This window comes from Rhamphochromis longiceps, linkage group LG15 (genome assembly GCF_057381845.1).
Source record: "Rhamphochromis longiceps isolate RC_006_pf linkage group LG15, R_longiceps_female_GT1.1, whole genome shotgun sequence".
NCBI lineage: Eukaryota > Metazoa > Chordata > Actinopteri > Cichliformes > Cichlidae > Rhamphochromis > Rhamphochromis longiceps.
In genome coordinates, this window is record NC_140571.1 from 39459820 (window position 1) to 39486464 (window position 26645).

General features: G+C 40.2%; 2 protein-coding genes and 2 non-coding genes across 4 annotated transcripts; all 4 read left to right on the top strand.

The window, feature by feature from the left end:
* Nucleotides 1-3137: 3137 nt before the first annotated feature.
* On the top strand, nt 3138-6559 carry nppc (natriuretic peptide C). The gene is made up of 3 exons (XM_085382480.1): nt 3138-3380; nt 4458-4755; nt 6010-6559. The coding sequence occupies exons 1-2, from the start codon at nt 3288-3290 to the stop codon at nt 4728-4730; spliced, it is 366 nt and encodes a 121-aa protein (XP_085238606.1). The 5' UTR covers nt 3138-3287; the 3' UTR covers nt 4731-4755; nt 6010-6559.
* A 5126-nt stretch (nt 6560-11685) lies between these two features.
* On the top strand, nt 11686-19043 carry nucleolin (nucleolin multifunctional protein). Its single transcript, XM_085381707.1, has 16 exons — nt 11686-11841; nt 12899-13000; nt 13098-13200; nt 13618-13749; nt 14111-14359; nt 14569-14721; nt 14942-15019; nt 15167-15290; nt 15694-15830; nt 15919-16045; nt 16215-16351; nt 16559-16688; nt 17027-17160; nt 17365-17491; nt 17819-18093; nt 18297-19043. The coding sequence occupies exons 1-16, from the start codon at nt 11824-11826 to the stop codon at nt 18359-18361; spliced, it is 2091 nt and encodes a 696-aa protein (XP_085237833.1). The 5' UTR covers nt 11686-11823; the 3' UTR covers nt 18362-19043.
* LOC146653174 (small nucleolar RNA SNORA57) lies at nt 13886-14025 on the top strand. The gene has a single exon (XR_014907783.1). It is a non-coding gene; the product is annotated as a small nucleolar RNA SNORA57 (small nucleolar RNA).
* On the top strand, nt 17527-17653 carry LOC146653175 (small nucleolar RNA SNORA75). The gene has a single exon (XR_014907782.1). It is a non-coding gene; the product is annotated as a small nucleolar RNA SNORA75 (small nucleolar RNA).
* Nucleotides 19044-26645: the final 7602 nt, after the last annotated feature.

Below are 26645 nucleotides of genomic sequence, written 5' to 3' on the forward strand. Positions count from 1 at the left end.
ACTTTCATTTCAAGCAATTAAGAGAACTTCTGCATGTAGTGACAGTGATGAGTCTAGTAAGTTTGTCAGACTGAAGGAAAATGTGACATTGTAATGTTTGTGTCCTGTCTTTGAAGAGAAGCAAAGTCTGGATGCATGTTGCTCTGTTATTACATCATATATCACAGGCCAGTCATCTTGTTCATCTGTTCAGTTTATCAACATCTCTGTTTTATGAGTTTATAGGGCAAAACCATATACTTTATATGCTTTATCAGAGTAATGTTGTCTAATTATACACACAGTATTTTATTTAGCCTTCAAAGTCATAATCTTTAACACACACCATAAGTGATTATTATTATTAACGATCATTTTTTATGGTGTGCAACCAAAAAGAAAGCAGAGTATTGGTTGAAACATGGACACCTAATGATGACACTGCAGCTGGCTGCCATCCAAACATCGTTTTTGCTGCACGATTCAATGCAAATCCAACACACGTTCTGATTGACATTTTTTGGCAGGTATGCCAGCACTGCTACAATAAATATGACATATGTTCTGCAAAAAAATGCAGGTATACACTTTCCATATGCCAAATCTGCTCTAAAAAGCCTTTATAGGACTTTCAAATGCTGGCGATCTGCTGATTAATGACTTAGTTTTACAGTATAGTATTGATCCAGTAACATGTGACTTTGAGGGGTATTCGCTTTTCGGCATAGCAAATACTGCCACTCTGTGTTCCAAAACAGATGGTGCTGCCTGAGATTTCTGCTCCACTATGTGGGGCCTCGACTGCTCCAGAAACACTCCACACTGCAAAAAGTATCTTTTTTTTTTTTTACAAGGGTTTTTGTATTGTCTCAAAATGTGCGCATATCTTTAAATTGGTCAATTATTCTCAGTGAGGTGACTTTTTAATTTAAACTTCCCTTGACAACATGCCGTTTAAGTGTTTTAGTGATTGATTGCAACTTATTTTAAAACATTTTTAGATCATCATTGTTCTAACTGCATATCACCAATTAATAGTGACAGTTCTATGTATATCTTAAAGCAGGTCACACGGCATATGTAACCAACCGTGGGTGAGCTTACGAGTGTTAGGCAACTATACATCAATGTCAGGCTGTTTGCAGTATCAAAAACGCTTCTTTAAAGTTGAACTTTCTTGGTTTACACTGTTTGAAACATGTGTGGTCAAACTTTAAGATTTAACAAGAAACTACTCTCTCAACCCTGGAAGTGAAGCAACTCATGCATGTGTCACACTTCTACAGAAGGGTTACTCTCTTACAGAGTTCCTTTTTAAAAAATCCTGAGCATCAGAAACTTTTCTTGGACACTTCCAAGGTGTTTCCACCAAGGTGTTTCCACCATATTCCCAGCCCCTATAGCCATCTCCTTTATTCAGTTCTGGCAAACCAGTCATTACTGGTTGACATAAAACAGGTGCAGCAGTGCTGGACACTAAATTAAAAACTCTGGTTTTCTGCCAAAAGTAGACAAACCTGGTGCAAATTGCTTAAATACAACTACATTCATTTATATGTTAAAAAAAAGAATCCCCAGCTGCAGATTAAAGCTAAATTTGTTACACACTTTAGTGCTACAGTAGTTTTTTCCGGTAAGACTTACTTGTAACACTTTAAAAATGAAAAAGCATTCATTTATAGATATGATGTATAGAAGTATATAGCTTGAGAGTGCTCTTTGTTGATTGGCATTCTCTAAACCAGTAAGAGGGGTTGAAAGGCTGCGAGCCATAAAGGCTTTTCCTTACACTAGATTTTATACCGACACCCATTCAACTGTTCTTCTCTGGACTTGTGGTAAAGTAACATAGTCTGTATGAAAACCCATCATCACTCATTGGTTGGAGTCAGCAGCTAATGCCAATTTTTAAGCCTAAAGTAAGTATAAACATATTGACTTCTGTATAGTTTCACTCATTTGTGCAGAGTCACCCTCCTCCTGGTTTATAGAAGTATCGCTGGTTAAATATCCTGCATATTGACGGCACTCTGCAGACTCACAGGCTAAAATTTAAGAAAGCAGCAGCTTTTCTTAGTGACATACCAACTTTGATTCAAGAATAACAGTATAAATTTTTTTCTGGACACTGGTGTGGTAATCATTGCTTAGGGTTCATGTCTGTGCCTCCTTTCTGAGTTGGGGGTGACTGTCTGAACAGTCCCACACATCCAGTGTGTGTTGGAGTAGCCACAGTAGTTCTGAGATTCTTCTCTGTAAGTGGACTACCTGATCTAAAGACAGAAAACAAACTGTAAGATACCGCCATGAAACACAAAACCATCTAATTAAAAGGTTTATGGGGAATTGCCATTTACATCCAGACACATGACATGACTTATAATGAGTGTCTCTGTTTTTTTATGAATCAGCATGAACCGTCTGAGGTTTTTTCGGTGTGAATCCCCCTTAGCTGATGTCATGCTCTGATGTAAATAACGTCGAGCAAATGACTTAATGGGGTTGTTTAATAATTCCATCTCTGTATGTTTGCATTCCTCTGTATAATAATAATAATAATAATAATAATAAGTTTTACCCTTTAAAAAAATAAATGAAAAACACGGGGCTTGAGTGGCGCAGTAACACATCAAATTATTTCTGGTAAAATTCCGCTTTGTGCCTTCCAAAAAAGTGATTAGATGAAGAAAATCACATTTGAATTTCTGGAAGGTATCTAAAAAATGACCTAATTCCTTTAATTCCAGCAGCAGACTCTGAATTTTCGCTTAAAGAAAACAGGATATGTCATCCACGCGCAGCATATTGTATGTCTTTTTAAGATGTTCCGCAGCACAGACGGTTGGCATCCTAGAATTCATTTCACTGCCAAAGTCGCTCTTCAGCTCTTGACGCGCAGCCTTTGAAACCACCTTTGGTTTCAGCTGTTGCATCTCAGCCAGAGGTCTAAAAGCTTAAAGTCTGTGCCTTTTGATAGCTTATAGCCTATATCATTTTCTCTAACACAGCGATGACCGGAGCTTGTGTCATTTGCATTTAATTAATCCCTGGCATGACGTGCTTAGAGGCAGGTACAAAAAACAGTGAATAGGCGAGGAAGGAGAACCATTACGCAGGTTTTCATGACATCACCATGGGCTGGCTATAAAGCGGCGAGGATTAATACACAGAGTTAGAGAAGCACTTGAGGAGCTTTGGAGTAAAAAACGGACTCTCCTTGTGTTTAGAAGCTGATTGGCTGAAGCTAACGTCCTTCGATCTGAACTGCAGCGCAGAGGAATCCCCGAACAACTGCTAGACTTGTCAAAATGAACTTGTCATACTTTGTAGCGTGTGGACTTATGGTCACCTTACTTTCAGTGAGGATGGGGGCAAAACCTTTAACTCAAGCGCAGCAGAAGGTAAGAAAAAGTCACTTGTATTGTTATTACTGACCAGGAGAACCTTTTGATTGGTTTGGACTGAAGCTGCTGGAAGCTGAATACTGAAGAAGCAGCAGCAGCTGTTCTGTGGCACAGGTCCTCCAGGACAGTAGCTTTGCGCATCATATTTCACAATTTGGTTCTTGTTAAGCTGTTGGGGAAAATCTCTCTTTTTCCACACTCAGAGTGTAACACCCCTGTCCACTTGCACTTTATTTACAAACAGACGGCATGTTCAGTGACATGCAACCAAAACAGCCGGTGAAAGTTTGTTTCCGAGCATCCCTGTGATATTTTTAGACTTTAAATCGCCCATATGCGATTTTTTTAAATGAAACCACATATGGGGAAAACATTAAAATTCTTAGTTTACAATAACTCTGAAAAGCTATTATACTGACTATCAACATCATTTTTGGAATTTTATGTATTTATTACTTGTACTCAAAATAAGATTTACCAAACCAAAACAAAATTGTGCGTAAAATCGCAATTACGCATAGAATTGAATAAAGCTGACCCTTTAAAACAATACTCGTTTGAAATAATGTTGTAATTATTTTCTAAGCTCAGTAAAATTTGGAGTGTTGGAGGTCTTCGTTACAGTCTACTTTACGAACAGATAAGTAAGCTACAGGCACCTGTTTTAAGTTTGTTTATTTTTTGTCTTCACTTTGAGAGCGAGGTGTCAGAGTCGGTAACTTAATAAAACAGAAGTACTGCACTCTTCTTCAGGGGTTTCCTTCGAGGTTTGAACCTCATGACTGGAGCCTCTCGTGGATCTTTTCCAAAGTTGTTTTTGGTTAGATGATACAAGTTAATGGATTCTTGAGTGCCGTGCTGTGAGAAAAATGCCAACGCGTGCCCCCGGCCATTACGTTTGTGAAAGCGTTAGAATATATGCCAAGCTGAGGTTTACCTCAAACATTTAGCATATAATGACTACTCTGTTGAAACGGGCACAAACCATAGATTTCACTTTCATCAAAAGCATTTGTCTTTGCACAATTTATTTGCCTGAGGGAGAGATTGTTTATTTATTTTCTTATCTTTCAGTCTCTTAGAAGTTTGCTGGGCGAGGAGCTGACGGAGTTTCTGGAGTCGGAGGAGAGAGAGAGACGGCTCGACGCTGTGCGCACTCGGATACGGTTACTGCGCGATTTACGGGTGGACACCCGGGCCAGAGGCATGTGGGCTCGTCTCCTCAACGATCAACCCCAAAACAGGAAACACAAATCGGGAAGCAAGAAGGCTGGCTCCTCGTCACGGAGTGGCTGCTTCGGACACAAGATGGACAGGATAGGCACCATCAGCGGCATGGGATGCTAGGGTTGGAGCAGCGCTGCAATGAATGGTGAGTGGTCGCTCATATCAGTCCCACTTTAACATTATGCAACATTAACTGTAGCAGCAAACAGTGACATGTAAACAGAGCCCAAAAGCAACAGGGTGAAATGAAATGAAAGAATGAATGCTGAAAGATAAAAGGGAGACAAATTACAATCAGGGATTTTAAAAAAGAATGGCCTAGTTAATTAAATGGACATAATAATCAATTTTTTAATATTGTATTTATTATAATTTCCTGTTGGTATTCCTCGCAGTTAAATGATGATTTTACAGGATTATCTGTCATATACATAAGACACATGTATTTATGCAGCATTGCATGGTTCAGCTATGGAAAATATTGTGGTTCACTACTGCCTTTGACTTAGAAATATTCAATCTAGGGAAATAATCAAGCCTAAACCTTCTAGCATTAGAATCAGAATCAGAATCAGAAAGGGTTTTATTGCCAAATGTTGAGCGGGTTTACAACATTAGGAAATTGCTGCGGTGCTTCAGTGCAAACATGCTGTTATAAATACTGTTATAAATTAAGCTTAAATAGACATGAAAATAAAAATGAGAATAAGAATTAAAAGTGCTAAGTAGATAGATATTACCTCCTAGAACAGGATAGTCTTAGTCATCAGTTTAAGTGGATAGCCCGCTTAAGCTGATGTATGGGAAAGAAACCAGTGAGCATTTAGGAAGTCCACTCTTGTATCTGTGCACATCATTATGAATGATCCCATCTGCTTCTATAACACAAGAACAATATATCACATTTAAGAAAAAGGGCAGGGAGATATCGAGGACGGAAGTGGGGTTGCAGAGACACATTCACACACATATTTGGTTGTCAAGATGTTTCTTGGAAACACATTTGTTTCACTAAGTGTTTTTAACATAAACTGAAAAGGGGGCTGTGTGGGTTAATTAAGTACTGGGGAATCTAAGTGACACACGATTAGTCCTGAGGCTTCACACCTTTTTTCGATTTTATGGTAAACTCTGACATCCCTATGGGGGAGTGTTAGTGACTAACAATGGGTGAGTGTGTTTTTCATTGGTTAACACCATACGGGTGAGTTAATCTAAAGTAAAGTGGTTAGATGAGAAGTGAGTTAATGAGTAAAGAACCAACAAGTAAATTTGGAGATTCCCTGACTGATACATGTATTACGTTAACAAAAGATCGAATAAATGAACATGTGTTTATGAGGCTGACCTTGAAAGACTCTGTCTAACCTTTTGCTTTTGTTTTCCTCTCTTTTTCTAGATCTCTGGACGACGTGTTTGTTTGGATGACAAAAGTTGAGTTTGTTCTTACCAGAAGGGGAAAATAAAGAAAAACTCATCATGATTGTTCTATGGTACGAAAGTCACCATGACCAGCATAAACAAAGACTTGGATGACAATACTACAAAATCCTAATATAGACATATATATACAATAAATATGCAGGTATATATACATATATACAGTACATATATGTATAACATACAACATGGTCAACAGATACAAACACAGATGGGTAGTACAACATGGCAGACAATGGTGTAAAAAAAACTACATACCGCAAAGCTGTATATTGTTGCTGCTGCTGCTGTACATTCATGTACTTCATCGTTCCCTGCATAAATGTATTTATGTTTAAAATCTATTTATATGTTTATAAAAAAAAGAGATATTTATAAATATGGATTTTTATTTATGTAACATTTTGGAAATGGATGCAAACTGTAGGTCAGTTCTGTTTGTTGCCTTTTTTCCCCATTTGTCTCAAATAGTTGTAAATGTTTTCGAAAACGATAAAACAGACATTCCATGTGCACTTACATCTTTGATCTGTGCGTCTTTGTGTGTTCCGTGAAACTAGTCAATTCTAGTTTGTGAGCATTTTCTGCCTGGCTTCTGGAGGTTTTGTCAGAAGAGAAACAAAGACTGCCCTGCTGTTAGATGGAGCGCCATTCATTTTTATTCAGTTCAATTCAGTTTCATTTCTATGGCACCAATTCACATAAAACAGTGACCTCGAAGCGGTTTATGTTGTAAAGACCCTACAATATTAGAAAGAAAAGAAAAACCAAGCAATCATTTGACCCCCTTTGAGCAAGCTCTTGTTGATGGTGGGAAGAAAAAACTCCCTTTTAATAGGAAGAAACCTTCACAACCAGGCTCATGAGGGGCAGCCATCTGCTGTAGCCGGTTGGGTTGGTGTTACAAAAGGCACACTTTGGTACAGAGAGCCAAAGTTTAACATTTACTAAAGATTTTATCCTGCTTGGATATTGAAAAAATGTTTCAAACATTAGCAAATATCTGAAACTCTGTGTTATCAGATAACATATTTATATGAAACAATAAAGATTTGTTGGGTGCTGCATCTATACTCCTGCATTCAACCTGGCATGATTGTACCCACACCGTCGAAAGCTCTTGCACAAATTTGCTGCACAAATAGAAGAAAACACTGAAAACTTAAATTTTGACTTAGAGCGATCTTTAGAATTCAGGCAATAACGCTGTAATCCCCAAATAACCCATCATGTTGACCACTAATTAAAAAGATGATAGGAAGCCACATGTTCCTCTAATTCTTCCACACATTACATCCGGTTACCAGTTGGTAAATTTAAATATTATTTAAAATAAGCAGTAAAATCACCTTATAATTATCCATCCATCCATTCTCTTATGCTTCTCCAATTCATCATAGGGAGGAAGGAACAGGATACATCCTGCACAGACAGCCAAACTGTTGCAGGAATAACATACTTTAACATTATATAAAGATGATATATAAGCAAAATGGCTTTTTTATCTCGTAGTTTCCAAACTAAAAGGCTTAAAACAAGACAACAAGCATATAGAGAAAAGCCCATATATGTGCGATATTAAAAAGGAAAACAAACACACCCAGATTATAATAATGAAGCATAAAAAAGACAACAAATTGTGCTCAGTTGTGAAACCGTAAAAAGGTCCATTGCTCAAAGGTTTCATGGTGTAATTACACTAAAGGGGGTGAGAGCCACAAAAATACAGAGAGAACACTTTACAAGCTAATGAATACAGTGAAGTCAATGTAAAAGTCTTTTCAAAGATTTCCTTTCCAATACCGTGAAACATGATATTTATGGTGTGATTGTTGTGAATGTGTGCATCTGACTTTGAGGTTGCTACTGATTTGCAAACTGGAGAGATGCACAGCTGACAGAAGCAAACTGAGAGTACTCGTTTACTGTGAAAACACATTTACAATCATAAATTAGATGTGTTTGTCTCTTTTTTGTGAACCTATATTATTGACTGTAGGAAGGTCATACTCATAGTAATAGAACTTTAAACACACACACATACAAAACAGGCCTTGAGGTGGCCGGTGCTATAGAACTAAAGCCGAATTAAAGTCAATAATTAATTCACTGAAAAGAAAAGAACGTAATATCCAGTACTTGTTCAGAACAGCCTGCCTACCTAGCTGTTACACTACACACTAAGTGTAAACGCTACTCTGGAAAACACAAAGGCAACATGCCCACCTCATGTACCTGGTGTTCAAGAAACATGAGTCACATAAGTCTAAAAAAAAATAAAGGATAAAATAATAAAATGAAAGTAGTGTTTGGGGATCGTTATAACACCTTTTGCACCCACCAACAACAAAATAGAACATACACTGAACAACAGCAAGAAATATATCAACACTGCTGTGTTAAATCCAGTGTGTTCAGTGGCAGAGCTTCCAGTTAATAAAAGCTTTCATCAAAGGCCAGCATATAGCCGTACACGGTCACATTGCCATGTGAATTTGTTTACTAGTTTCAATGTTGTTATATTTGATCTTTAACCATTCTAAAATACAGCCACTGAATTAGACACACGTGTTCAGCTGCACGATTAAGCAATTAATTTAATGGTCCAATGACATGACAACAACTCAGTGCATTCAAGCATGTAGATATGTTAAAGATGTTCTGCTGAAATTCAAAGTGAGCATCAGAATGAGGAAGAAAGGGGGTTTAAGTGACTTTGAATGAGACATGGCTGCCGGTGCCAGACAGGTCTGAGTATTTCAGACACTGTTGATCTGCTGGGGTTATCCCACAACACCATTTCTAGGGTTTAAAGAGAAGTTTCTAAAAACAAAAACAAAAAAACAAACATCCAGTGAGCAGCTCTCTAGATGAAAATGTCTTCTTGATGACAAGGGTCAAAGCAGAATTGGAGACTGTTTTGAGCTGACAGGAAGGCAAGAGTACCTCCAATAAACATTTGTTACAACTAGGGTATGCAGAAGAGTATGCACAACATGTTGAACTTTGAAGAAGATGTGCTGCAGCAGCAGAAGACCGCAAAAGCTGCCACTCTTGTCAGCTAAGAACAGGAAACTGAGGCTATAGTTCACACGGGCTCAACAAAAATGGACGACAGCAGACTGAAAAAATGTAAACTGGTCTGATCGGTCATCATTTGGATGTGAGGATCAAAATCTGGCATGCAAGCATGCATCCATCCTGCTTTGTATCAGTGATTCAGCTTGCTGCAATGGTGAGAGGGATATTTTCTTGGAACACTTTGGGCCCCTTGTGTCCACCTGTGTATTGTTGCTGACCATGTGCATTCCTTTATGACCATCTTCTGAAGGTTGCTTCCAAGAGGATAACGAGTCACAAAGCTCAGATCACCCAAATCTGTTTTTCTCAACATGAGTTCATCGTATTGAGATAGTCTGTGCATTCACCAAATCTCAGCCCAGTAGAACACATTTGGGATGTGATGGATTGGAAAATTCACATCATGGATGTGATGCTGACAAGCTGCAACAACTGTGTGACGCTATCATGTGTGACGCTTTTAGTACCATATCACCCCATTAGGGCTCTTTGCTCTCAGACTGCTGGTTTACTTGTTGTTCCTAGAGTATTTAAAAGTAGAATGGGAGGCAGAGCCTTCAGCTTTCAGGCCCTTCTTCAGCTTCCAATTTGGATTTGGAAGACAGACACTATCTCTGCTTTTAAGATTAGGCTTCAAACTTTCTTTTTGATAAAGCATATCAGGTGGATCAGGTGACCCTGAATCCTCCCTTAGTTATGCTGCAATAGGTGTAGGCTGCCGGGGGATTCCCATGATGCACTGAGTGTTTCTTTTTCAGTCACCTTTTTCACTCACTGTGTTTAAACACATCTTTCTATTCAATTATTATTAATCTCTGGCTCTTTTCTACATCATGTCTTTGTCCTGTCTTCATCCATTTACCTTCAACCGGTCGCAGCAGATTGCACCCCTCCTTGAGCCTGGTTCTACTGGAGGTTTCTTCCTGATAAAAGGGAGTTTTTCCTTCCCACTGTTGCCAAAGCACTTGCTCATAAGGGGTCATATGATTGTTGCTGAAAGACAGCAGTGAATAATTGAACAAGAGACAGAGTGACAGGAGGGTTTTTGCAAAGAGGCACACCTATTCATTCTGCAAATTCAGCATAGACACTGCTGTGTAGTTGTATGTACCTTTGTTATTTCAATGTGGCAATTTCAGTAGCTCTTTTTCTTTTGTAGTTGTTGTTGTTGTTTTTTGTGGGGTTTTTTTTACACAAAACAGTTTTTTCAGTTATACTGATATGCTTTAAAACCACCAACAGTGGGACGACTGTAATAATTAAACACAGTCAACTACAGTTGTGATCACAAGTCCAGAATGTCACAGCAAGACTAAGAAAAGGGGCAAAAGTTGGACAGAATGCAACATTTTGTACAGGTAGACAGGTAGAACAATGGCTACTCTGTGAGCTTTCTGACTACAAAAGATATTGAAGTTCAAGAGAATGGTTAGATTATCATTATTATCATTATTATTACAAAGAAGAAGGGACCAATAAAGTTACATTATCTTTCTCAAATCAAAGGTAGTTGTAATTCACTGAGACTAGTCCGTAAGACCGAGTGATGTTAAATGCAATGCTGCCTCTGTGTGGTGTTGAGGGTTAATTACTCAAATGTGCTCTTCATGTTGCCCTGGGAATCAGCTGGTTGGCTCCAGGATTCAATTGTGCAACAGAAAAACAATGTATGAATATTTATATTTAAAATTATCTACAATGTAAAAGTAACTTAATGGCAATTAAAAAGAGGTTCCTTCACTGAGGGGAAAAAAAAGCCTAAATATTATTATTATCATTTTAAATGCACGCATCTACCAAAAAGGCAACAAATATCTATTGCTTACATCCTTCCTGTGTGTAGTCATCCTTGCAAAGGCAAACTCCGAGCATGGAAAAACCTTATGTAGAGGGGTTTTTTTTAAGTTTTATTTTAATGTATACAGTTACATGAAAAACATGTACTAAAACTGGACTGAACTACTATGTATACCCCACTTTGAAGTATTTAGATTATACTATACTATACTAGTTGGGAACTATCGCTGTTTAATAGTGTAGCGTGTACCTCGTGGTGGACTACACGTGGTTGATCGTTTGGCAACCGTGCCGAACCACGTGGCCATGTAAACAGCTGCATGGGATATGTGACAATAAGCTGTATATGGTTTCTGTAGCGTTAAGTCCGGGAAATTGCAGAAAATAGTTTTCTTTAAGATTTTAACTGTAAACATCTATAACTATACGTATATTAAAAACTAAACCATGATAATAATAATAATGATATAATAGCAATGTAATTAATACATGTTCATATTAAATACAGACTGTCATAACATTGACTTTAAAGGTTAAACACGGTAGATTTGACAGTGCTGCCTCGTGTTTTTGTCATGTATTTAGTGATATAGTGAGACGAGAATAGTTATACAGTATTTCCTTAGAGTAGTAAAATTCAATGTTTCCTGTATGTGGGGTGAGGCGCGGGCACGACGCAAATACATTAGCTTGTGATTGGTAGAGATAGTCATGTGGGCGGGTCGGCGAGAGCGCGCGAAGAAGGGGAGTACCGAGCGCGTCTTCGTCGTCTCTGTCTTTCCTGTCCAATGTCCCATCGAGTAGGCAGGTCCACGTGCATACATTAGCTATTCTTTTTTAAATTCATCTTCAGACGTCCAGCTTCTCGTGTTTTATTGAAACACACAACAGCACAATGGTGAAGTTAGCAAAGGTAAGATTACGTCATTCTATTTTAAAAAATAGTGCGTGCGTTTGTAATAGAAAGAAGGCTTGTGTTTACGCACGAGGCCTTTAAGCAGAAGTTGGTGCGTTTGTTAAAAAAAAAAAGGGGGTGAATTCGCGGAAAAAGAAAATGTCCGCTCAGGTAAAGCAGCGATTGTCGCCTTTTTTCTTTTTTTTTTCTTTTTTTAAATGAATCAACATGGTGGTGGTGTTGCCGCATTTACTACGCCTTTTTCGTTTGCGATCAGCCATGTTTGTGCCTCGCTTTTGGCTCTCTGGCCTGCTAAGCTAAACCGCTGCTTAGTGTGGATTTCGTGCGCGCTCTCGATTTAAGTATGGCGTATAGAAAGACTAAAGCAAAATCAATTTATGGCCAGCCTGCCAACCTGTACCAACATTTGTTAGAAAACTGTTGTAAAAACCGAAAATTTGAGCACGCGGCTAGCTTAACCACTAGCATTAGCGCATTCATACCCGGACTTGATTCTAATTTACTTCATTTTGTGGAAATATTGGTAGTTCTCGGTGTGAAGTTTAAATTGCCCCACTTAAAAACTTTGTCACGTAACGGACTTTCTAGATAACTGTTCGGCATATATTTTTATATATATATATAAATATAATTTTTTAATGCTTGTCAGCAAATGGTAAAATTACCCAGCATGCTAGCTGACCGACCTCTAGAGCTCCACGTGGGTTCTGTGCCTGCTCTGAGTGACACACGAGGCAAGCAACCAAAACCGAGAAACCCCATCGGCGCGCACAGTTATCATTTGAGTGGCTTATTTTAAACTCACGTAACCGTTTGCCGTTGATGATTTAATTATTGAACAAGCGGCACGGCTCTCCTGTTTTATATTTTAACCGTGGAATTCCACGTGGCCTAAAGCCCCCTCATGTTTGCGGACATGCTGCAGCGGGTGCCATGATTGTTAGACCCTCTTCTTTACCGGAATCTATGCTTGGCTACTTGTAGGGCTCCATTATTGTTGGGTTTTAAAAACATTGGTAATAACAATTTTTGCATTCCGGGATTTCTTTTGAAGGCAGCAAATAAGCAAGCAGCTCAGAAGAAAAAAGCCCCTCCACCCCCTAAAGAAGTTGAGGAGGAATCCAGCGAAGAGGACAGCAGTGATGAGGAAGAAGAGGTACAAAGACGTTGTCTCAAGTATTTTATGGCTAAAATGTAAAATGTGGTATTAAGTGTTTTTTATTATTATTATAATTTTTTTTTAAAAACTGCAGGCTCCTCCACCTAAAGCGGTGAAGAAAGCCACACCAGCCAAAGGCACCAAAGTTGGAAATGGCACTCCTGCCAAAAAAGCAGAAAGTGAAGATGATGATTCTGGTAAGTAATAAAGGTCCAAAATGAAACTACTTGAATGATACTCATATCTCACGTATCTCACATAACCAGTATGTAGGTGAAATTTAGTCTGGACTTTAATATATAGAGATTGACCTACTTTGTTTGTTTTGATGTTTAAGGATCATCCAGATGTTAGAAAGTGAGTCCCTCTAACGTTATTAAATGCATCAGGCATCGCTCAGTTAAGAAAAACGTTGTTTTTGACATTTAGTTACAACAGTGAAACAGATGGTCTTTAGAAAGAAAACCTTCAGTTATGAAAACTGCTGTTTCCACTCAACTGGTGAATGTGTCGTGTTGTCTAAATTCATAATATACATTCTTGATCTAAACAAGATAAAATCTTAAAATGAGCATAATATTGTCTAAGACGATTTTGCTATTTATTATATATAGACGAATCAGAGGAGGAGGAGGCCCCCCCACCAAAGAAGACACCTGCAAAAGCAACTCCGGCTAAAAAAGCACCAGCCAAGGCAGCTGCTGCAAAAGCAGAGGAGTCAGATGATGATGATGAGGAGGAGGATGGTATGGCTTTTGGTATTGTGTGACTGATAGTAATTACCGTTGTACTGTGTTTTTAATAAAACTGTCAATGGCTTCATTTTAATCTGATCCAAGTATTTGTGCTAACAGTCTGGTGATGTAATGCATCACAAAACATCCTCCATTTCTTGGCATGCATGTGGTTGTTTAGTACTCATGTGTGTAATGTACGGAGGAAAAACAAAGACAGCGCTATGTCTTCGGTACCGGTGTGTATTTTGCTGTCTGCCGGTCCTATCCTCAATCGCTGTTACAACCTAATGCCCTTTTTTGAACTCTAAAGAGGTTTTGTTGAAAATTTCTGCAATGAAATGAACAAACTCGTTTTTTTTTTCTTGTCTAGATGAATCTGAAGAAGAGGCCCCACCACCCAAGAAGGCAGCTAAGCCTGCAGCAAAGCCCCCAGTAAAGGCTCAGCCTGCAAAGGAGTCCTCTGATGATGATGATGATGATGATGACGAGTCAGAAGAGGAAGCCCCTCCCCCCAAGAAGGCTACTCCAGCAAAGCCTGCAGCCAAGGCTGCAAAGGCTCAGCCTGCTAAAGAAGAGTCATCTGAAGAAGACGATGATGAAGACGATGATGATGATGATGGTAAGACTGATCCTCACATTTTTTTGTTTTTAACAGGAGCCATTGAAATAGTTAACATTGTATGATGATCAACAAGGGACTTAATACTGATCACGTATGATGTCACCTTTTGAACTATCTGACACACAGTAATACTCGTTTTCAATGCACTTGAATTCGGCCACAGTTACTGTGAGATTTACGTCTTCGGCTTTGATTCTGCTTTTTAGACTCTGAAGAGGAAATGGACACTACTCCTGCTCCAGCAGCCACCAAGGCAAAGAAAGCAGGCATGGTTAAAGCCAAGGAAGAGTCTGAAGATGATGAGGAGGATGACGAAGATGATGACGATGAGGAGGACGACGATGAGGAGGAAGAAGAAAGTAAGTTTGGGAGTTTAAAAAAATAAATAAATAAAAATTAAGTGAAAGTGTTATTCTCCCAGTTCTTATAAAGTCACTCAAAAGTGATCACCACCCTATAATAAAGATGTGTGTGTGCTGTAAGATGGCTTATGTACTGTACTTTGTTGATGATGTGTACAATGAAGACTCACTGCCCCACTCACTTTCTCTTTTTGTCGTCATTCTCCTTTCTGACTAGAACCCACAGCTGCGAAGAGGAAGGCTGAGAGCAAAAAGGACACTCCACCTGCCAAGAAAGCAAAGTCAGAAGGACAGGGTAAGAATAAATATATTCTGCCTGTTTTAATAAGCTTTCTTTACGTTTATCAACAAGAGGCTTAATGCTAATCCCAAAATGTCAACATAAATATCAATAATGCATTTTTACACCAAAAGTAATTGAAGTGTTTTCCCTGTTTGCCAGTGTTTTCTCTGTTTGTTGGAAACTTGAACTCAAGCAAAGATTTTGATGAGATCAAAGCTTCACTGAGGAAATTCTTCTCCAAGAACGGCCTTGAGATCACAGACGTCCGGTTAGGAGGAAACAAGTAAGAATTACATTTAAAACAAATCATAGTTAATCCCTTCTGGTTGGCTTATTCTTGCCTATCAAAATGCACTCGTTGGGTATAAGTGATTGATTTTGAGTGTATCACAAATATCAGATGTGTTTGACTGGTTCTGTTTGTATCACCATGTAGTTGAGATTAACATCTGAAGACAGTTTGGCCATAGCCGGTTGATAGAAACAAGTTAATGGTTTACTTGGCTTGTTAATATTTAACAGTTAACAAGTTAAATTTATGGTAAAATATTAAAGTATCCTGTCATTGTAACTGGCATGACAGCGCCCTTGTTTTATTTGTAAAGTTAAAAAAAGAAGCTGGTCTGTGACACTTAAATTCATTGAAGGTGGCATGTCTGATGTTGCTTGCATTTTTAACTCTACAGGAAATTTGGCTATGTGGACTTTGCATCTGAGGAGGACCTGCAGAAGGGCCTGGAGCTCAATGGTAAAAAGGTCATGGGCCAGGAAGTGAAACTGGAAAAGGCCCGCAGCAAAGAAGGCTCGCAAGACACCAAAAAAGGTAATGGATGTCATGAATTGAAACATTTCTTTGTGGATGGAAAATAATTTTGTTCCTGTACTCGCTGACACTGACATATGGCCCACAGAGAAGGACGCACGGACACTGTTTGTGAAGAACCTTCCCTTCTCCGCAACGGCAGATGACCTGAAAGAGATCTTTAAAGACGCAGTAGAAATCCGGGTGCCTCCTGGCCAGAATACTTCAAACAAAGGGTAAGAACAAGCTAGGTTGTAAATTTTTTTCAGCATAGTAAACAGTTGAAGTTATGGGCAGTAGTTGTAGAACATGAACTGCTGATTAAGTTTCATCATTATCACTCAGTTCCTTTTTTTTTTTTTTTTTTTAAGAGTATGTTCCATGTTTTTGTTTTGTTTTTTACAGTATTGCTTACGTAGAGTTCAAAACTGAGGCTGATGCAGAGAGAACGATGGAGGAGACCCAGGGCTCTGAAGTACAGGGGAGATCCATCATCATTGACTACACTGGAGAGAAGAGCCACATGGGAGCCAGAGCATCAGGTAAGCTTGAGATATTTTGTAGAACTGTGAGACAAGCTACTTGTAACAAGCAGTTCCAATAATTTCAATTATTAGAATGCATAAGTATCTATACTCTTAATGAAAGTGTCTGTGTTTGTATGGCCAATGCCAGTTCTGCAAATGTACTGATCTATAGTGAACATAACATAAGACAGCTGAAGAATGTTTCATCTTTTCTTTTTGTAGCATCTGAAGCGGCCAGCAAGACCCTGGTCGTGAACAATCTCTCCTTCAACGCAACAGAGGAAGTGCTGCAGTCCACATTTGAGAAAGCTGTTTCTATTAGGATTCCACAGAGAGATGGCAGACCCAAAGGGTGAGTGTCTGTGTGGCCACGGGTAACCCCAACGAGGGCTTTCAATCTTTCAAATGTAGTCATGGTGTGTAAAACACCTGCGCCTTCTCTTGAGCTCCTGTAAATCTTCCTCGTGATAGTACTTGGAGTCGCACGAGAAGTAGAGCCAGTGCACAGTTAGAACAGGCCTGCCCACCTACATGGGTGTTGCCTATGTCTGCTGTGCAACAATTACAGTAACCTTTCTAAAATGACAAAATGAAAACATTTTAACCCTAATAGCCCTCAGCGAGACATTCAGATGAAGCATTTAAAAACAGATGTTGACTCTTTTTCTATCGTTGTTCTTCTCTCCTTAGTTTTGCTTTTCTGGAGTTTGAGAGCACAGATGATGCTAAAGATGCTCTAGAAAATTTCAACAACACAGAAATTGAAGGCCGATCAATTCGACTGGAGTACAGCCAGAGCAGAGATTGGAACAGGGGAAACTCAGGTAGGTCATGAAACCAATCGGTTGTCTTTTTAGTTGAGACTCTTCCAGCTGTGATGAAATCTTTATCTCCTGAAACTCTGTGAAGATTCAAAGATAGTCAAGTCCTGAGCTGATCTTTCCATGAATTTTAATTTGTTTAATTGTTTAGATTTGCCCAGATGGGTATTATTTTGCTTATTTACATGATGCCATCTTCTCTACCAGGTCCAACTAAAACCCTGTTTGTCAAGGGTCTCTCTGAGGACACAACAGAAGAGACCCTCAAGGATGCCTTTGAGGGTGCTGTAGCAGCCAGGATAGTGACAGACAGAGATACAGGGTCATCAAAGGGGTAAGTTTGAACAGGTGCAAACACTCCTTCTCCAGCACTTCTCTTGAGCACCGCTCTGTCTAACAATGACAGTGTACGGTTTCGTATGAGAAGGAGAGCAAAGTCGCAGTTAAACAGGCAGCTGCCTTAGTGGCAGTTGCCCATGTCTGATGTGAAACAGACTCGATGTGGTTTGAATTGGATGACTTTGCTCAGATGAGTTATTTAAAAACCAATACTTCACCCGACAAAGTAAAATAGTTTAATTCATGGCACTGCATTAGAATTACATTTATTTATTAGAATCATTTTCCATTATCTCGTCCCCTAACCTGTCTGGCTCTATAGCTTCGGCTTTGTGGACTTCAGCAATGAGGATGACTGCAAAGCAGCTAAGGAGGCAATGGAGGATGGCGAGATTGACGGCAGCAAGGTGACTCTGGACTACGCCAAGCCCAAGGGTGAAGGTGGCTTCCGTGGAGGCCGAGGTGGCGGCGGCTTCGGCGGTCGAGGTGGCGGCAGAGGAGGCCGTGGTGGCTTTGGCGGTTTTGGTGGTCGTGGTGGCGGTGGAAGAGGACGAGGAGGACCTCGTGGAGGTGGACGCGGACGCGGTGGTTTCGGAGGTAAGGGATTAAACTCCTAAACCTGTGGCTACAATGGTCATCTTTTAACTGACTTGCAGCTTTAAGCTGGTAGATTTTTACATTTGTTGTTCCAAGAGTTAACTGAAACAGAGCGATGTCTAAGTGTGCCTCTTTATCTTTGTTTTGTAAAATAGCTAAACATGCTGCCTTGTAGATTAAGTTGCCCGTCTTTCTTGTTTCAGGTGGAAGAGGTGGCGGTGGCTTTGGAGGCAAACCCCAGGGGAAGAAAATAAAGTTTGATGACTAAAGTCTTAGTCTATTTTACTTTTTGAAAGGACTCTGGTTGCATCAGTTTTCAGAGCTTTTGGACATTCCACAAAGCGTCATTGGTATATATTTAACTGTTAATGGGCATTTTAGCCCTTTATTTAGACCCCTCAGACCTTCCATCCCCCTTCTGTGCCAGAATGGTACTTCTGACCTTTTCAGCTTAATCAAGACGTGAATACTGAATGTCCTAAATGCAAACCTGCACCTCACGCCCCTGAAGCACACTTGCTTTTCTGGAGGAATAAAATGGAATAGATCAGGTTCGCTGTGAAAAATGTTTGGTTTTGTCAGATACATTGTGTAAATTTAAACCGTTTGTATGATTTCGTTTTACCTTTTGTAAAAAGAAATACACTTGTATCCATATGTTTTGTTCTTATTTTGTCACTTAGTTTACTTTAGAAGCTAATTTTTACTGTAATGTGCAAAGCATATTTTGATAAGAGTTGAGTCCTTCCTCATGAGTTGGATGTTGAGAATGACAAATGTTCACATTTTTGCTTGTTTTGTGGGATGCTGTCGATGTCTGAGTTGCAAATGAAAGACCTCTAATCTATGTAACATAAAATATTTGTAGTGCATTGACTAATTTTTATTTTTTTTTTCCCCCATCTGACGATTTTCAGACGATTAAAACCTTGTATGTGGTGATTTTTAAATGACTCTTGCAATAATTTGTCTTCAAAGTCATGTCCTTTAGACAGGGTCCACTTTCACTAGTGCTGATCAGTTTCTCTGTCAATGGGATATGTGCAGACTTAAAGTTGTCTCTAATTAAACCACTACTCAAAAAAAACATCAGTTCCAGCTAAAGTTATCAAACTATTTACCAGTCTTCCTCTAATTTCAAAGGTTTGTGAAAAACTAACATAGTTTGAGAAGGAAATGATCTCGTTGATGTTTCAGTCAGGGTTTACTGACAAAAACAGACCATAGCACAGAAACCGTACTGGTGAAGGTTATAAATATCTTCTGGCCTCTGAAAGTGCACTGTGTACTTGTTCTGTTGCACCTCAGAGCAGTGTTAGATAATATTAATCACAATAGTCTACTACAGAGATCCTGTTAGTATTAAAAGATGCACTCCTGTGGTTGTGGTCACATATCTGATAGACAGTTGTGTATTTAAATTGGGAGTAATCTTATTTAACATAAGTTGGTCACAGTGTTCTGTGCTAGTATCAGTTCTATTGACATTATACATGCTTTTCTTTTATAAGGTAATATTAGAAAACAATGCATATAGTTTGATTGCTGTGCGGATGATACTTTTATAGTTTTATGTATCCATGAAGTGAACTAAAGGCTTATCTGAAAGGCCTGAATCACCCATAAGTTCACAAGAAATTGAGGTTATTGTAATCAGCCCTAGAAATCGTAGAAACAGTTTCTAATTAGAATTACTGAATGCATGCATCATTATAAACAGGCTGTTCTGAAAGTGCTGAAATCCCAAGATGAGAAAGAGATCCTATTTCTTCAATGTTGGTTTCTTTTTATTGGCCCCTCATAATATGGAAATATCATAATCAAGCAATTCAGGCTCAGACTGCTGGTTTACTTGTGGGCCTCCTTGTGGAAGAATCTCCAAGTTTGTATTCAGGAAACAAACCTTTCTGCTTTAAAGATTAGTACATCAATGCAGATGGCTGTCCGTCCCCAAGCCTGCTTCTACTCCAGGTTTCCTCCTATTACAAGGAATTTTTCCTTCCCACCATTGCAAATTGCTCGCTCATAGAGGCTTGCTCCATTATTGGTATTCTCTCCAAAACCTTAATGCGAATTGACGCTATTCACAATTTGTTACATTATTTTGGATGTTTGTGATCTGTAGGCCAGCAGTTTTTTTTTATTTCTTGTTTAACTATGAAATTTCATAAACCTAAAACCTCTGGAATGTATGTATGGTGTTCATATTGAATATACAGAATAAGAAAGATCTGAATAGAAAAATGGGGTTTGTTGTGAGAGGATCTGGAGGACTGCGGAGCTAAGAGCCCTGACATCATGGCGTCAGGACAATAATCTGCCTCTTAACATCAGCAAGAACAAGGATCCAGGACCTCTACTGACAGCGCTGTAGGAGGAAGGCCCCACAGATCCTCTCTTATCCCACCCACCACAGCCATACACCTCTCACACTCCTTCCATCAGGTAGGAGGTGCAGCAGCATCCAGACTCGCAGCAGCAGATTCAGGGACAGTTTCTACCCACAATCTATCAGTTCTACTGAACTACTGAAATATTAGACAGTTGGTGCAATCACTGCACACACTGTACATGTAAATACATTACCTCTGCACTACAGCCACCACAGTATTTTTAGTAATTTGTATTTATATATTTCTTTATGTTACGTATGTGTAATCAGTTTTTTTTTTTTTTTTTTTTTTTTTTAAGGGGCTTTGACCTAAGAATTTCATTGCTGGTAGTGACGTGCCATTGTTACCTGTATATAACTAATTAAACTTGGACTTGATTTGATTGAGCTTTATCCCAAGAAACTATAGCCTACGCATGATGACACAGTGTCACTAGATTATCCTCTCAGCTCTTAAAAGTCATTCAGGCTCCAAAGCAAAGTTTGCTAATCGTCATGAAAGTTAAGCGTTAAAGATTTCATCTCATAAAAGCAGATTTGTTTAAACAGGATTTCTTTCTTTAATAATACAACACAACAGAGCATACAAACTGAACACACTGGGGCCAAGTTACTTAATAAATGTTTGTCTCCTAATGACCTGCGAGTATGAACTCTGCTGCTTTAAGCACGGAGCAAGGGAATTAAAACGTGGATACCTGTCCCTCAGGATACAAAAACTCTTATTGTTATCTTTACGCACTTGATACCTGTGAAAAATGTATCGAAAGACTTGAACTGTGACATTCTTTCAAATTAAATCAAATACACCTGTGGCTGTGGCAACCTCCCTTCTGAATCAGGGAGCAGCCAAAGGTAGCTCTAAAAGTCAATAAAATGCTTGTTGGGAACACCATCCATCCATCCATCCATCATCCGCTTTGTCCGGGGCCGGGTCGCGGGGGCAGCAGCCTAAGCAAAGAGGCCCAGACCTCCCTCTCCCCAGCCACCTCCTCCAGCTTATCCGGGGGAATACCAAGGCGTTCCCAGGCCAGCCGAGAGATATAATCTCTCCAGCGTGTCCTGGGTCTGCCCCGGGGCCTCCTCCCGGTGGGACATGCCTGGAACACCTCACCCAGGAGGCGCCCAGGGGGCATCCTTGTCAGATGCCCGAACCACCTCAGCTGGCTCCTTTCGATGTGGAGCAGCAGCTGCTCTACTCTGAGCCCCTCCCGGATGGCCGAACTTCTCACCCTATCTCTAAGGGAGAGGCCAGCCACCCTTCGGAGGAAGCTCATTTCTGCCGCTTGTATCCGCGATCTCGTTCTTTCGGTCACTACCCACAGCTCGTGGCCATAGGTGAGGGTAGGGACGTAGATCGACCGGTAAATTGAGAGCTTCGCTTTTACACTCAGCTCCCTCTTCACCACGACGGACCGGTGCAGCGTCCGCATTACTGCAGCTGCAGCCCCAATCCGTCTGTCGATCTCCGGCTCCCTTCTCCCATCACTCGCGAACAAGACCCCGAGATACTTGAACTCCTCCACTTGGGGCAGGAACTCATCCCCCGACCCGGAGTGGGCACTCCACCCTTTTCCGGCTGAGAACCATGGCCTCAGATTTGGAGGTGCTGATCCTCATTCCCGCTGCTTCACACTCGGCTGCGAACCGTTCCAGTGCGAGCTGGAGGCCCCCACCCGATGGAGCCAACAGAACCACATCATCTGCAAAAATCAGAGATGAGATTCTGAGGCCACCAAAGCGAAAGCCCTCCGCCACTTGGCTGCGCCTAGAAATCCTGTCCATAAAAATTATGAACAGAACCGGAGACAAAGGGCAGCCCTGGCGGAGCCCATCACCCACCGGGAACGAGTCCAACTTATTGCCGGCAATGCGAACCAAGCTCTTGCAACGGTTGTATAGGGATCGAATGGCCCGTAGCAATGGGCCAGACACCCCATATTCCCGCAACACCTCCCACAGGACACCCCGAGGGACACGGTCGAATGCCTTCTCCAAGTCCACAAAACACATGTAGACTGGTTGGGCAAACTCCCATGCACCCTCAAGTATCCTGGAGAGGATAAAGAGCTTTGTTGGGAACACTTGCGGTTTATTTTACCACATACAAAGTGGACAACAAGCACTATGGGAATAGCAGGCTCTGATATTAAAATAAAACACCATAAAAAGATTCCAAAGATTAGACAAGAAGGGGATTATTTTGTCTGAGGATCACGAGTGCTTTGAATACATGTTGAGATACTGCTGTACTAAATAAGTCAACCACATGGTGCCGCTAGAGGGCAAGCCGACTGAAACTGGGCGCAAATAAGCCTGAGAGATTTGCACTCAGTACGAATCAACTCGTCTTAACACGCTTTACCACAGATGTAATGGATGTCTGATAGAAAGCAGTTCTTTATGCAGATTGCCAAAATCATAAAATACAGCAGCCAGCTTCGAAACTGACCCAGGGGTTAGGCACAAAAAGTGATTGCTTGTATTCAAACAGTGAGACAGTTAGCCTATGTCAAACAAATCTCATGAATGATGTTAAACCACTTTGAGCAAACAACACAAACAGCATTCCTGTCACAAGCCAGAAGCTGCAGTCAGAGTTTAGCAAAGTGACTCCTGTGTATGCTTTATTTATCTAAAAGGCAAAAGGTGTGAGTGACATTAAAAATGTATTTTTGTTAAGGGCAGAAGAGGTTCTAACACATATAATATAATCGTTCTATTTTCTCTCTCCCCATCATCTTGTGTATCTTCAATGATCAATTATCACATAAAGGCAAAGATGCTAAAAAAAAAAAAGTCATCTTAAGAAGCAAAAAAGTTATGTAATCCAGGCAAGTAGGTGACAAAAACTATCAGCAAACAGCACTTCTATAAAGGACGGGCTGTTACTGTAACTCTGATCTCTGATTGTTCACATGTAAGAGGACTCGGTGCGACCTGACTCGGAGTTCCTGTGGCAGGCGTGTCTTTTGTCAGTGACACCAGCAGACAGGAGACAGCGCCATGCTGCCATCAGATGGCTCTCCCAGCTGAACAGGGATCTTTGTTCCTGTAGGTTCCTGGGCAGGAGGCACTGATGATGGCACCACTGAATACCTCCATTGAGAGGTTTGTTGTACCACCCCCAACCCCTCCCTGCCTTCAACACTGACAGAGGTCACGCTAGCGTTTCTCTGTGGCCTTGTGACGGTCGTCTGCAGTGACTGCCGTGCTTTCTTTTCTGTTTCAGGACTCTGTTGAAAGCTTATGTGGACAGACAAGAAGACACATAAATAAACACTGAGTGTTATCTCATCTGATAATCAGCTAATCTAAATAATCTCACTCTAGTTCTCTTCACTTATGTACAGCACTTACGTACAGCACAGATAATGATTGTAAAGATTGTGGGGGTTTTTGTATGCCACTTTATCCATCCAAAACACATATTTTTGAAAGAAAAGGTGCAAGCTTTATTAACTTTATTGTTTTTGTATAGTGTTTTTTGTCTTAATGTCTATAGTAGTTATCTCAAATATTAGGCCCAGGGACCAGAATCGGCCAGGCAAAGGCTTCAATCTGGCCCACCGGAAGGCTTTGGGAAATGTGAAGGAGTGAATAGAATTTGAACTTTAAATTACATTTTCATAAGTTGGACAGCTTTTTCTATTGACAAACACCTCCCCAACTGCCATTCATACTACACCAAAAAGTTAAGAAATACAGGAGGATTACAAGCCAAATCCTAGCCTACCCCAATCCTAACCCAGTATCAATAGTGTTCCACAGTACTACCCTACAAACATCTATGACTTTTTCACTACAATAGTATCATTTTTACATTTCCTGGATGCTTGTAATACTGAAAAAAAATGTGCTTGGTTTTTCATTTGTGGGTATTACGATGACTCTGTAAAGTTTTACTGCTGCTTTTACACACTGGGATCACCTCCGGTGTCATGTCTTACAGGAAAAATGTAAAAAGTCTCTGTAACAGGGTTTATAGGGCACTACTGTGGAACAATAATAGTGACACTGACTGATCAGCACCATGATATCTGTATCTGCTCTCATGCCTGAGTGCAAACAGTTTCTGTGTGTGCCAAGGATACATCAGTTTACATATCTGACTCACTGGTATGCTGGATAGCAGTTTCGATTAATAAACACTGGGATACTGTTACATAGCAGTGTGATTTTCTGCCTTGGGCCAGTGACAAACAAATATGCAGTTTATTTCCAACTTCTCAGCCTGTAGACGGCTCTTAATCTAAGTCTATGCAAAGACATTCCCATCTTTTGTTATGTCAGTGCTGCTGCTGTAAAGGTCTTTGAAGAAAATAGAGGGTTGGTGTGAAGGTTTGCATCCCTGTCCACCTCACCCATTGGCCACGCTGACATCAAAAGCTTCCTCCAATTAGTGTTAGCAAATATTCGGCTCCTGGTCTACAGGCTGGTTGGGAAACTGGCTGTGGACTGACCATACAGCACTAGTTTCCCACACAGTGATAACAGTCACCGTGGTGAGAAATTCACTTTAGATTAAAGTAAATGTCGGCCAGTAGTTGATAAGCCTGTGTTTTCTTTTCTTGTCACTTTGGTTGGGAAAATCTCGGAATGTGTGTTGGAAGTTCAGCAGAGCGTACTGGGTTTCATGAATGTTTACTTCCTTTAGCGTTCCTCTCAGTGTAGAGGTTACAAAGGTAGTGAAGTAAGAACTGGTTGCTCTGCTGTGGCTGTTTTACTTGCTTGGGTGCTTGGGTTTGGGACGGCTTAACAGCTGAAAAATAGGAACACAATTAAGGCAGAGGAGATACCTTTGACTCTCACCATTTCCATTGTACATTGCAGTACAGTCACTATTTACTGACCTCTGTGTAAACTAGTTGTCACTCCCTGTTCGCTATATGCAGTGTGGAAAATTAAAACTCAGCTATTGCTCAGTCCTATTGTCAGCTCATACTCAATAAAACACACCGATAGAGCAAATTCACAATGGGGAGATTTCGGTTCCGATCCTTTGTGGGTTTGACTTCCGATCACTCTGTTTAACAAAGGGGAAAGAGATAAAACTTAAGCTATGGTTTTTGTGCCGGTGAGTGTGTCCTGGTGAAATACAATACAGAGAAGGCAAATTCCATTTCTGCATGGCTTCTGTTGTCCTGAAAGAGATTGTGGAAAACAAGGGGGTATTTGTTTCCTTTTGCGATGCCCTCGTTATCTTTTTGTGAGATAGGTTCACTGCGGTGTGACACGTGACAGAAAAAGTGGGAAATGCCACAAGTAGCCAGCGCATTTCTGAAGACAAATACAAAAGAGGAAAAAGGGGCACAAAGTTCAGTGAAAACCTGAAGTGTTTGTAGTTTTTTGAGATCCTTTCCACCTTCTGTCAAAGATAGATCCTTTGGGGGTTGCATCAGGAAAAGCATCCTGCGTAGGAATCTGCCAAATCAGATAGGCAGGGTGTTACCTGCAGTGGCACACCCGTGTCATCAAGGGAGCAGCTAAAAGTCGTTTTTTAACAGGCTATAATCCAACCTGCTGGATTATACAACACACATATTACGCTAGTAGAAATGGATTGGGATTCATGTAGGTTTTTTTAGTCTAACTTACTACTTCAAGAGCTTTGAGCTTTGGCACAGAATACTATATATTTTATGCCATTTTTAAGCACTTTATCTTTCACACATTTATTAATTTTTATTGAGCATATCTTTGGATCGGCCCTTAATCCCAACTTCCCTCCCAAGCGAGAATTCTCTACTGTAGGCACATTGAACGTCTATCTGTTAAAGTATACCACAATTCCTTGGTTTTTACTTCCACGTAGTTTCTTTGGGAAGATCAATCCACTGTTGTTGGATTTATCTTATTTTCAGACATTTGATGTAGATAAAGTCAAACACAGTGTCAATTGTCATGATATTTATTTACAGATGGCATTCTCTGTACATGACGATTTTTACGTATATTTACATTATGCAGACACAACCACCACCAACCACAATCGGTCATTTACATTCCTTTATCGTCCGTTGCCTTAAGTTAAAAGTAAAAGGCAAGCCCCCCCCTTTTCTCGGGAGACGATTAAATTAACATGTCATAATGGTCGTACCAGCAAGAATTTAAGTTCACAGTGTCATTGTAAACCCCTCAACCAAATTCACGTCAAGTA

Coding starts and splice junctions, on each gene's coding strand:
- nppc (XM_085382480.1), top strand. CDS start 3,288: ATGAACTTGTCATACTTTGTAGCGTGTGGACTTATGGTCACCTTACTT. Junction 3,381..4,457: donor TAACTCAAGCGCAGCAGAAG/GTAAGAAAAAGT, acceptor CTTATCTTTCAG/TCTCTTAGAAGTTTGCTGGG.
- nucleolin (XM_085381707.1), top strand. Junction 16,689..17,026: donor AGAGATGGCAGACCCAAAGG/GTGAGTGTCTGT, acceptor TTCTCTCCTTAG/TTTTGCTTTTCTGGAGTTTG. Junction 17,492..17,818: donor GATACAGGGTCATCAAAGGG/GTAAGTTTGAAC, acceptor CTGGCTCTATAG/CTTCGGCTTTGTGGACTTCA.